The sequence below is a fragment of the Xenopus laevis genome, chromosome 9_10L, assembly GCF_017654675.1.
Source record: "Xenopus laevis strain J_2021 chromosome 9_10L, Xenopus_laevis_v10.1, whole genome shotgun sequence".
Taxonomy (NCBI): Eukaryota; Metazoa; Chordata; class Amphibia; order Anura; family Pipidae; genus Xenopus; species Xenopus laevis.
Window position 1 is genome coordinate 79,943,667 of NC_054387.1, and position 13,397 is coordinate 79,957,063.

The window sequence follows — 13,397 nt, forward strand, 5'->3', positions numbered from 1 at the left end:
AGAAAAATAAATATGAAATGGAGAGAGAATTCCTGTATACAATCTGCCATCAAAGTATTATCTAGGCTGTCTGTCAGGCCAGGACTGAGATTTAAAATAGGCCCTGGTATTTCAAGTACACAGAGGCCCAAATTGACCATCAAATACCCAATATACAGTGACTGTCTATGGCAGGGGTAGGCAACCTGCGGCTCCGGAGCCTCATGCGGCTCTTCATCCTGCTTGCTGAGGCTCAGTCTTGCGGCTTTGCCTATCATGTCGTCTATGAAGCCCTCACACCTGCTGGCGGCTTCTTGAGTGTGTGACCGCGGTAAGCTAACGGCTAGCTTACCGTGGTTTTACACTCAGGAAGCCGCCAGCAGGTGTGAGGGCAGTATAGACGTTCCAGGAGTGACAGACAAGACCGAGCCGCAGCAAGATGATTCATCATAGTCCTTACCGCGGTCACACACTCAAGACAAGAGGGAAGATCAGCAGATGTCACATTAAACAGATAAGAACACTATCATTTAATAGGGCTATTCAGTGTTTAATTTATTTCAAAGTAGGCCTACACATACACACTGCACTTCTGTTGGTTGTATTCTGTTGTTGTAACAGTTAAAATTAAAAAAAGGTTAAAACTTTTAAAAGTTTATAAGCTGTGTTGTATGTTTTGCGGCTCCAGACTATTTTTCTTTAGTGGAAGAAGGGGCAAAATGGCTCTTTTGATAGTAAAGGTTGCTGACCCCTGGTGTATGGCATCTTACAGAAGCCCCTCTGGCATGTAATAGAATACACAGATTGTCTGTCCCTCTGTGTATTATCAGTAATGATTTTACAATGGGTATAAATCATTCTATGAAGGTCTGTTTACAGTTATAATGAACAATTATATATAACAATATCACAGGGGTTCAGATTTTCACCTGGCAACCAACATAATTATTGCTTTCATTGTTCTACCTGCAGCTGGTTAAAAAATGTTTGTCACTTATTGGTTGCTATTGGCTCCTACCCACATACAAATTTGCATAGCATAGTGTTGGTAAATGAGCCACACCAGTATTTTCCAATTTCTCTCCTCTTTTCCAAATTCTTTTCCCCAGTTTTTCACCCCATTCATTATCCCCTCTTTCCATGGTTCTCACTCTGGATTTAAAGCGGACCTGTCACCTACACATAAAAAGCTGTTTAATGAAAGTCCTTTGCAAATTAAACATGGAACCTAAATTATTTTTTTCATTAAAATATCCATACCTGTTATAAAAGGGTTTTTATATTTGAGCTGTCAATCAAACATTACCTGCCCCGCCTCTATGCCTGAGGCATAGAAGTGGGGCAGTCAATTACTTTCACTTCCTACAGGTCTCTGAACTCCACACATTCCCCCTTCCCTCCTCATGCTCTATAATTGTGTAGAGTACTATGCATGGGCATTAGGCCCCCCATTCTGGTGCATACACAAGATTTTGGGGTGATATTTAATTTGTCTTTATAACAGTGTTCACAAAATGGCACCTGACTGTATATTTTGATTGTGTAATTCCAAGACTGAAACTAAATTTAAATAATAAATATAGTGTAAGTAAAGTTTATTTTGCTCAACTAACATGATAGGTTAGAATTTGGAATTATTTCTTAGGGTGACAGGTCCCCTTTAAAGCAATTTCTTGATTTTTATTATTAACCAACAGCACTTTATTATCATATGGCAAAATACATGACATAAAGCAGCCAGTAAAACCTTATTAGACCTATAAAGAAATATCGTTCTTTAAAATATGACTGCTGACAGATGTTATCTACCACAATTTTAAAAAAATGCATATTCCATGTACAAGAGAACTTGAGTGAAAGAGACACAATCGTTTGTCTCTGGCACCTAGAAGCAAAATCGTTTCCAATTACGTTTAATAAAAACACAAATGCTTTATCTTCACCCTGGGGAAGGTTATTGGGGTCAAGCTATATAGCCCTACATTATTCTCCATGTAATTTCCCTGCAGTTCCCTCATTATTACTGTTCCCATTCGTCTGATAGCAAGTGCACGATTTCTCTGATGCAGATATCAACTAGAGGTGCTGAATGAAATGCAAGAATGCAGGAAATATTCATTTTTGTTCACTGGGCGTTAAAGCCAAATGGAAAGATTAGCATCCTTTATAATAAGGTATATAAAAAGTTACGTGAGCTAAGAGCATTGGCATAAATATGCTGTTCCAACCAGACTAGACAGGTTTTTTTTTATTAGCCAAGTATTTTGTATATTGTATGTAATAGGATAGTATTATATTGCTATTCTACTAGCAATTCATAAACAACTAAATTCCTGCATGCATTAGCATTTAATTATAGGCTCACCAGTAACAATACAAAAAAAGGCTATGGGCAGTAGGGACACACTCTCCTGCGACTTGGCACTCACTACCTTGCACGTCTGAATATTGCCTTCAGGGATCAATGATTTGGTGGCGTTAAAAGCCTACACTGCTGCTAAGCTCTAACAACTACTAACAAAAGTTAAACGCATGCTTATGAATTGATACATGGATGTGCTTTGATTCAATTGTCAAGGCATTAAAAACTTTCCTGACAGTCAGGAAAGTGTTTAGTAACTGTCATAAAATCACATCTTAATAAGTATGTCCCTACGTGTGAAATCCAAGTAGTTCCCCCTTAAACACAGCCTCATATTTATTTAAAATCATAATAGTGGCATTTTTTTGGGGGCGGGGCAGTAAGTGGCTGGTATAATACATATTTTACATCTTCATTCTAACATATAAATACAGCTTAGAAAATAAATGATATGGGAAGTAGGAGGGGATATTGAAGATGCGCTTTTCCTCTTGGCAAGAGAAGGTCCCGTATGCTGATATAACTTGCTCAACAGCTCTATGTGAAACTGTACCTCTCTTTCTATTTCATGCCATATAGATGCTCCTTGCACAGGCATGTTAGAATGCACGTTTCCTTTGAGGCTGAATCCTGTTCCCGTAATTGTGTACTTCTGTACTTCCAAGAGGATAGACATATTTCAGCATAAATGTCAGGTATACATAGTAAATAGCATGCCTAGCCAGTAATGAATGCCTGAAGCTTTTCCCAGGGAACAATACAAAGTGACTTTAGTTGATTGCAGATAGTTGCAAAAAGTATACCCATTCCAAAGTCCTTTATAGTGAAGTTATTTCTCTGATCAGACAACACAAACACTTTAGTTCTTTAAAAAAAAAAAATAGGTATTCATTCCAAGTACCCAGAAAGCATTCCTGGATCAATGCTTTTATGACTAATGCTTTTTGAAGCAGAACAATTATTATTTTGAATGATTTAATTGAATAGGTGGTTCGGCTGATTTGCCAGTAAGTTTCCTTTCACCCCTCTATAAATTAAATGTAGGAACACTTGAAACCCTTGCTGCCAGGGAAAAGTCTGGATAGTCACATGTACGGTGAACCATTATTACAGACAATTTTACATTATAATTCATTATGATCATAATAATTTATTATAATTAGGGATGCACCAAACCCTCTACTGTGATTCAGTAGTCGGCTGAATCCCTTAATCCTACTTAATGGCTAAATACCAAACTGAATTCTATCCCTCGGACGGCAAATTTTATACTTTATATAGGGGTCAGACTCTGTTCGACCAGGCTCTTGGCTGAATGCAAATCTTGTTACTTGTATTTGTTGTATCCTTAATTATAATACACAAGAGCCATGAATGAATATTCTGTAAAATATATCATTATAATTGGTGCTTAATGATGTCATTTCTATCACATGACTCACTGAAACTTGTTCCTTGACCTGTATAAATGTTTTATATGGTCATGAAACTCCTCAGTGACTTATAATATCCTTATATTTACAAAAAGGGTACACTATTCACTATTAGTGATGGGCGAATTTATTCCCGCGATTCGCGCCAGCGAATAAATTTACAAAACCGCCATGAAGATTCGCCAGCGAATGTGCGCTGGCATCCAAAAAACGGACGCCAGCGTCAAAAACGAGATGCCGGAGCCGTTTCGCAAATTTTTTGCAGTTTCGCGGGAAATTTGCCTATTTTTCTGCGAAGGGATATGCCCCAAATTCGCCCATCACTTTTCACTGTACAATAAGGTCAAGAGTAATACATGCCATTTACTGGCCTCTACTTGATGGAATGAAGTTTAACAAGTTCATTGCATGCTATCACAGGAATGTGACCACTATAACGTAAATCCCTAGATTCCATCATAATATCCCAAGAAGAGTCATGATTCAAATCTGCTATAATCTACTCAGCAACCTTTTTGGGTTAGGACCTAGGTTAAAGGGGTTGTTCACCTTAACTTTTAGGGGGTTTGTGTTTTTTGAATTCTCAAGATGATTTTTTTGGTCAAAATTTACATTTTTGGATTAAAAAGAACTAGAATCTTTCAAGATTTATTATACTCCAAATCTGGAAATAGCTTGAATCCGGAAATACATCATCTAAAACCGGTCAAGGTCATGTAGGAGTCAGTGGCAGAGGTACCTTGAACTATTTAATGAAGTTAATAGCCTTCATGATTTTTAAGTTTTTTTTCACAGGGTTTTGCCCGAAAACACAAATAATTCGAGCGATTCAAGTTTTTTTAAGGGCAAAACTTGATTCATTTGATTGATTCAAGTTTTTTTTTCAGTGGAAAACTTGATTAATTCGAACTCACAGAATTTAGTTTTTTCCATTCAAGTTTTTTCTTAAATAATATACCATTCGAGTTGTAAGTTCATTCTACTGCATTCGAGGTATAAACAACATTCAACCTTTGATAAATAGCCCCTTATTATGATGTAGAGAGTGATATTTGAGTTGGTTTTAATTTTTTTATTATTTGTAGTTTTTGAGTTATTTAGCTTTTTATTCAGCAGCTCTCCAGTTTGCAATTTCAGCAATCTGGTTGCTAGGGTCCAATTTACCCTAGCAACCATGCATTAATTTAAATAATAGACTGTCATATATATATAAATAGGACCTGCATATAAAGATGAGTAATAAAAAGTAGAAATAATACATTTGTAGCCTTACACAGCATTTGTTTTTTAGATTGGATCAGTGACCCCCATTTGAAGGCTGGAAAGAATCCACAGAAGAAGGCAAATTATTCAAAAACTACAAAAAGGAAGGCCAATTGAAAAGTTGTCTTTCTATAAAATACTAAAAGTTAACTTAAAAGTGAACCACCCCTTGAAGAGGCATATTTTATGAAAATGGAAATTATTTTTCCTGGAAAATTAGATTTTTGTACTTGCTGATGGAATTTTTTTTTACTTTCATGAAAACTTCTCAGCATTTTGAATCTTTTCACAACAAACACATCAAAAGTTTTACAACCTGTGGGAAATGTATCACTATGCATCTATCACATACAAGGAATGGTAAATACGGGAACACTTGTGAAAAGAAAGGAATTTCTAACCCTTTATAAATCACCATGTTTTGAGGGAGAAGAGGGGCAGTAAAGGGGCGGTTAAAACAATTTACTGAGTGTAGCTGGCTTCCATTTATCTGAGTTTGCTTATTGTAGCCTCTAGTAGACTGGGGTGCTGTCAGGGGTGATTTTGACCCTGTGCGGTCTTCCCAGTGCCACCCCCCCTTGATCACGTGCTTTTCTGTTGTGTGCTCCTACAGGGGCATGGAGGGGACATACCACAGTTGAGTTTTCTGCACTAGAAAAGCCAAATTTCTGGTTTAAAAAACAGAATTGTAGCTCATAAATTTACCAGAAGCAGTTTTTTGCTGCCTTTGTTAACCTGTGGGGCACTGCCTCATGGTTAGGGTTGCCACCTGGCCATTTTAAAAATGATGGTTGATCCCAATGTTATTACTAGGGAAAAAAGATAAATATATAGGAAGGCCGGTATTTTTTTACAGAAAAGGTGGCAACCCTACTCATGGTAGGAGAGCCCCAGGGTACTGTCATCAAGGGCTACCTTAATATACTATATATCATTGATTTCCTTAATGCTATCTGAACACAATGCAGAACTACATATGCAATTCCTTTGGTAGGAAGGCATTGTCGCCCCCCCCTGATTCGAAGCTTGCATTAAGTGCCACAAACACAGACACTCATAACATTTCAAAAACCTGCACAAAGAATACACAAGAAAAAGAATTTCAGTACTCTGATTCTCACTTGAAAAATCTGTCTCAGCTGCAGAACACTGCAACAAGAAAGAAGGCTTAATTAGAACTGATGATCTCTAATTTTTCCTCTAATAACTGTTCCAACAAATGAAAAAAAGCAATCATTTTGTTGGGATGTTTATAGCCTCGTGGATATTAAGTACAGTACAACAGGCTTTTTATGCTGAACAAAATACCTTTGAGGCTCTTTATCCCCCAAGAGGTGTCGCAACACCTACATTTTCCATCAATCACTACACAAATTGATGAAGAATTATAATGAAACACCTCTTGACCATACAAGGATCATTTGCTAACCCAAGAGCATGTGCAAAGCGCTAAATTGCTTGTATAATTGTGATCACAAAGGCACTTGCATCCAAATATGTTCCTTACACCTGGCACTGAGCACTGGGTCACCCATTCACCTTGCTCTGATCAACTGGACACAATTACAAAGGGGCAAAATACAGTTGACACAGACTCATGGGAGCCCTGCAGTTAAGACCTCCCTGTGGTATTATTTTTAAGGTTCTACTAGAGCCTTCTCCCATAGAGAATCCCACTCTAATGCCATTACTGAGTCTGCTACAGTTGCATGTGATTTAGCAAAGCAGGGGCTAAGTTGGCTTAAATATGGCGATTTACAGTGTTTGATATGTAAGCAGTTTTTCCAATGGTAAAAGTGAGGTCAGTCTATTTTTGCACTGCAAAATGGCCGATCAACATAATGCTTTATTGTGATTTACTATGACCTTTAAGGGACCCTGCCAGCAGAAAAAGGAATTTATATTCTTAAGATGGAAACAATGTAAAAGTGGGGCAGTTTCTGGAAAAAATGGTCACTTACTATACTTCTTAAAAGTCATAGTGACATGTTGTGCCTGTTAAGTCCTTCTGTTCTTAAAAATAAAAAGTATGGAAAAAATTGGCCGCCAGAGTTACTGGGTATGGGTGCTGTCGTGGGTGGGAGTTTGGCTTCTCAACAACCTGCTGAAGATGTGCTTTTTTTGTTGGCCCAAACCTGCCTGACCCATGGGTAAACCAGAAGGTCACTTCGATTTCATCTGGTATGCATATTACTATTGGCCAGATATGGTGTTAGTTTAGCTCTATGCATAGTAATGTTAAATGTGTGACTTTTTAGTTAATCTCCATGTTGATAAAATATAGCAATAGTAATTTTGAATAAAGGTTTCATAAATTACAAAAGACACTTGCATGCAAATTTCCCTTTACATAGAATATTTTCAGAATCAGAAGTGTTCGTAGATGCTGCAACACCCATCTTCCCATCTGCCGACCTTTGAGCAGCTAAGAATGATTGGAGTTTTAAACCTACAGAAGCTAAACAGCTAAATTCGACTGGCCTTTATACGCACCAGATCCTAATAATACAAGCATTCTACATAAGGAACAGGAATAAAAAATAAATCATTTTATTGACCTGATTTGTGGTTGGCTGTTGAGCTTGTAATAGCCTTGGCGCTGTCCTTGAGGGAAACAATTTTTTGCTTGTTTTTCGATGCTTCTAGCGTTTTGAGCTTCTTCGCATGTTTAGTGCCTTTGTAGTGTGCCTCGGCTTGGCTCTACAGAACAAAGGAGAACAAATCAGGCTTGTTTTACTTCTATTTAACACAGCACAATGAATGATGAGACAAAAAGACAGATACTTTACATGACTAATAGAAATATGAATGAATAAATTCTGTATAATAAAAATTCGGTTTCAAACTGTCAAGTAGAAAGCAATTTGGCAGAAATACTATATACAAGTCTATAAAGGTGCAATGTTTAGCTCATGAGCAGGGGAAATCCTGAATGACTTACAAAGTGCAACCTGGGCCTCATGTTATTTCCATTACAAGTATGGGACCTGTTATCCAGAATACTTGGGACCTGGGCTTTTCTGGGTCCATAATTTGGATTTCCATACCTTAAGTCTACTAAAGAATAACTAAATAAACCCAATAGGATTGTTCTACCTCCAAAAGGGATTAATTATATCTCAGCTGGGATCAGGTACAATGCACTGTTTTATTATTACAGAGAAAAGGGAAATCATATTGAAAAATGTTACTTATTTAATTAAAATGGAGTCTATGGGAGATGGCCTTCACATAATTTGGAGCTTTCTGGATAACAGGTTTCTGGATAACAGATTCTATACCAGTATTTCTGTACCTGTATTCATATCAGTAATCAGGTTGAGGAATGTCTACAGCAAACAACCAATCGGACCTCATGACCCAGTTGTCATGAATTTCCATTTTCTTCTATAGGCCTGGAAGGCATATTATATTAATATAATGAGAAATGAATAGAATTCCACACTTTGTTCTCAGTGGAAATAAACACAACAGGGCTCCAACACCACATAAATTGGTACTGAAGCAGGGGAACAGACAGTAATTTGAGGGTTCCCACATCACCCTGTGTCACATTTATAGCAGACTTGCACCCTAAAATCATGTACAGGCCTTATTTTAATGCTGAGTGCCAGAAATGTTAGCATCTCCAAAATCTTCAGCTCTATTGCATTCAATTTGTGTCAAGACTCTAGTGCTTTTGTGTACCTACTGTAGAACTGTGGGAGAAAATACTGCATTCTGGATATAAAAAACATTGCAAAATTAGAAAATATGAAAAACATTAGAAATTGCACTTTTTACGCTGCACTTGTTTTTAGGCCTTTCCTTATCTTTCTTGACTATCAGAGATAGTGCTTTATGGAGCCATATTGTATTGATTACTGAAGCAGCTTTAGCATACCTCCCAACTGTCCCTTTTTCGGAGGGACAGTCCCTCTTTTGACAGCTCAACCTGCAGTCCCTCATTTGTACTGGAAAGTCCCTATTTTATCTGCACTGAACAGCCAGAAAAAGAAACAAAGTTTCTCACTTAATTGGCTTTTAGCTGAGAACATAGAACAGCTAACAGGTGCAAATAAGATACTTTGTAACACTTTTAAGACACAAAAAACAGTTTAGATAAGGAGAAATATTTTCAAACTTTCATCACCTACCAAATTTTGTAAAATGAACATGGTAATTAGGGGGTGTTGGCACATATAGGTGCGTGGTTAAAGAAATTCACTGTTCTATGTGCGAAAAAAAAATTTGTCCCTCTTTTTACTTCCAAAATGTCGGGAGGTATGGCTTTAGGCAGATATACAATCCAGGTCATAACTCACCCCCATCTACCTTTCCTCAAGTTGTACCAGCTAATTTAGCCTTTTCCCATAAATATTAAATTTTATTCCAATCTGATCATACTACAGAATCTTTGAACCAATTAGAATTTTCAGTTACCCCAGAATAAAGCTGCTTAATGCAGCTGCTTTTTGCCAACATGTTGGTGTCCAATTGTTCCCAATTCCTTTTTTAAGTAATAAAATTCACAGTAACTTCACCCCTTCTGTATCTCTGTATTGATCTATATTTGTCTTTCTGTCTGTCTGGATTCTCCTGTGCAGAATGATTCAAATACCACACATTGATTGGAGAATTTTCACAGGGCTGCTTGTGGTTTACGCAGAAGCAAAAGAAAATAACTTTAGTAAAACTGTAAAGAACCAAAGATCTGAACTGCTTTAATAGTAGAAAGGGCTCAGTGCCAGTGCTTCCTCAAGATATATACGGTATACAACATTTTGAATCTGTGCCCAACCAAGCACAGCATATGAGGATACCTAGTGGGATCTGCATCAAAGCACCTTGGGAAAAGCAAAGGAAAGATGGCAGCTTGCAAACAAAGGGGAAAGGATTATTCTAGAGTAATATGTAACTTGCTATTGAGTGACGTGTATTATTCCCATAACGGAATTCTCTATATCACTTCAAATGATAAGCCTTTATCACAATTATTAGATAATTATCACAATTATCACAGTTCCACTGGGTACAGCTTTGGAAAGTTTATCCTCCAGAAGCTTAGCTCACAACTATGTAAACTTATATAAAAAAAAGCCCCGAATATAGAATGGCAGGTATTGAAAACCAATCAGAAAATATATGTTTTCATTGGTCTATAAATGAAGAAGGAAAACCTGATTGTGACTTTGTATAATCATTAATGAATACAAAGGGAATGTGATAAATATAATGCCTTTATAACTCATCTCACCTATCTCAACATGTAGGCCTCTGTACATCCAGGGTTCTTAAAGGGGAACTATTGTGAAACGTACCTACAACCTCAGGTTTAAATAGCCAATGGTACCAAATCAATTAATTGATCAATTAATCAATTAATTCATATACATTATCATTTATAATTTAAAGGTGATTAAGATATAGTGTAATTTTATATTAAAATCTATGTGAGACATAGGGGCCCATTTACTTCGTTCGAGTGCAGGAATAGAGGAAAAATAGTTCGAATTTCGAATGGTCGAATATGGCTACTTTGACCATCGAATGGGCTACTTCGACCTTCGACTACGACCTTCAACTTCGAATTGAACGATTCAAACTAAAAATCGTTCGACTATTCGACCATTCGATAGTCGTAGTACTGTCTCTTTAAAAATTTCTTCGACCCCGTAGTTCGCCACCTAAATCCTACCGGGGCCAATGTTAGCCTATGGAGAAGGTCCCCATAGGCTTCCTAACAATTTCCTGATCGAAGGAATATCCTTTGATCGATGGATTAAAATCCTTCGAATCGTTCGAATTCAAACGATTATTCCTTCGATCGTAGGAATAGCGAAAAATCCTTTGACTTCGATATTCGAAGTCGAAGGATTTTACTTCAACCCTAGGTAAATGTACCCCGTACTGTTATATAAAAGTGCATCATGCAATAAATATAATATGATATATAAAAAAATTATTACATCTATATCCTGACTGTCTAGCACAATGTTCAAGGGCCACATTTTAAACTAAGCTGATAATAAACAATTATTTGCCTGCATTACTACATATAAAAAAAGGTTGTCCATCGAATACATCAAAATTTACACTATATCATAAAAACTTTATGATATAGTGTCATTTTTGATGTATTAGGTGGACAACCTTTTTTTATATGTAGTAATGAAGGCAAATAATTGTTTTTTTTTGGTTCAGATAAGTTTATTAGAACAAAGAGTAAACAGGTAGTTAGCAGTTTTACAGCAGTAAATAAGCATATATGCATAACAGTCAGACGTGCAAAACAGGCCAAACATTAGGTTAAATTACAGAGAAAAGGTGAAACAGACAGTTATACATCTTCCAAAATCCATAATTGCCAAATCTTAAGATACTGTTTGGAAGTACCATTCCTCCTAGCTATGAGATCCTCCACCTTTTGCAAGTCTTGGACCGCTTTTTCCCAAGCCTGATATGTAGGGGGGAGAGAAGCCCTCCAGTGAAACGCTATGAGCTTTCGGGCCAGGAAAAGTAGCTTGTTAACCATTTTACGGGCTGGGGGTGCCAGTGGGGTAGGTGGGTCAATACACAATAAGTACCATTTAGGGTCAAGAGGGATCTCAAACCCTAGCAGTTTCGTTATCCGAGCCTGAATGGCCACCCAGAAGGAATGCAGTTTGCCACAAGACCAAAACGTGTGCATGAAAGTACCCTCTTCCCTCTCACACCGTAAACATGTATTCGGGAGCACCGGATTAAGCCTGTGAAGGAGTGTTCTAGTGTAATAGGCCCTGTGCACAAAATATAGCTGTTGAATTCTAAACTTATATACAGGGGAAATAACCAGCGGGGACTGGAGAACTAGTTGCCATTGGTCATCGGTCAGTGGGGCCACATCCTGTTCCCACCTGTCCCTGGCCTTCAGAGAGGTCTTTTGATAGATACTGTGCTGTAGTGCCCTATAAAAGAGAGATATTTTGCGCCCGGGTTGTGTTTGTGTAAACACCTCTGATACAGGTGTGCAAGGCAATTGATAATTAGAAGACCTAAGAGCCTTCCGTACCGCCCCCATAATTTTATGATAGGTAAGCCATTGAGAGGGGGGGATGGCATGCCTTTCCCTAAGGGTAGAAAACGAGACCCCTTCGCCATCCTCCCAAATTTGGCCCAGGGTAAATATCCCCGCTTCTAGCCACGCTTTGGGGACACTCAACCTATCCAAAGGCGGTAGTTTACTATTATACCATAGGGGAGTAAGGGGATCCAGTCCTGCCCGATTCGTAAGGTGGCTAACCCTGTTAAGTATACCTTTTTGATGAATCAGCAGCGGATTATGAGCGGGCCTGGTATTTTTAGGGGCAACGGTTAGAATGGCATGCATTGGGGGGAGTTCTGTGTGCAGTACTGATTGCCACAACTGATAAAGTGCTTCTCCCTCTGAGGAATGCAGTAGAGTCCACAACTGCGAGAGCTGTGCTGCCAAATAGTACATCTGCATATCAGGTAGAGCCATGCCACCCAAATCCTTTGGCCGATAGAGTGTTGCCAAGGCCAATCTATTCCTGGAGGACCCCCATACAAAGCGCCTAAACGCAGACGCTAGCTCTACAAAAAAAAGAGCCCTGTACCCTGGTGGGCGCATGCCAAAGTAGGTACAGAAGCTTCGGGGCTATGATCATCTTAATAATCTGGATACGACCTGTAGGACCCAATGGCAGCCTCTCCCAGATTTGAAATTTGGACCTTACCCATTGCAACAGAGGGGCTATGTTAAGAGCGTAATAGGTAGTGATCGGCAGAGCAACTTTAACCCCTAAGTAAGTGAACTGAGATGATCTTTGCAGCGGGATGACGTCAGGGATGGCAGCCCCTGCATTCGGATCAATAAGGAACAGAGTAGATTTAGCCTGGTTAGTTTTCAGTCCCGAGACATCCCCAAACTCTTTGGTCAGGTCAAGGAGTGCAATTAGTGAGCCTTGTGTATCGCCCAAATACACAAGTGTGTCATCCGCATACAGTTGTATTTTCTCCTCTCTGGTCCGGAGGTGGAAGCCAATAATCTGGGTATTTTGGCGGACTGCAAGTGCCAGAGGCTCAATGGCCAAGGCAAATAGGAGAGGGGATAGGGGGCACCCTTGTCTCGTACCTCTAGATAGGGGGAAGGAATCAGTAAGAGAGGCGTTAAGTCTCAGCGAGGCGATTGGGTTTCTGTACAGCAATTGGACCAACTTAATGAAATGAGGACCTATGCCAAAGGCTTCTAGGACTTTCCATAGGTAAACCCACTCTACGGTATCGAAGGCTTTTGCCACATCTAACGCCGCTATTGCCCTATGTCCCACATTAGTGTGTTCAACAGTAAGATTGAGCATGAGCCGTCTAATATTATGGGC

At 38.6% G+C, this 13,397-nt stretch overlaps 1 protein-coding gene across 4 annotated transcripts in view; it reads right to left on the bottom strand.

Moving 5' to 3' along the window:
* The window catches only part of znf385b.L (zinc finger protein 385B L homeolog), a 289,009-nt gene that overhangs the window by 19,928 nt on the left and 255,684 nt on the right, over nucleotides 1–13,397 (bottom strand). For all 4 annotated transcript variants that reach the window (XM_041575943.1, XM_018236005.2, XM_041575941.1 and 1 more), the window contains one exon: nucleotides 7,596–7,737. In XM_041575943.1, coding sequence (XP_041431877.1) covers nucleotides 7,596–7,737 — 142 coding nt within the window. The remainder of the gene's footprint in view (nucleotides 1–7,595; nucleotides 7,738–13,397) is intronic.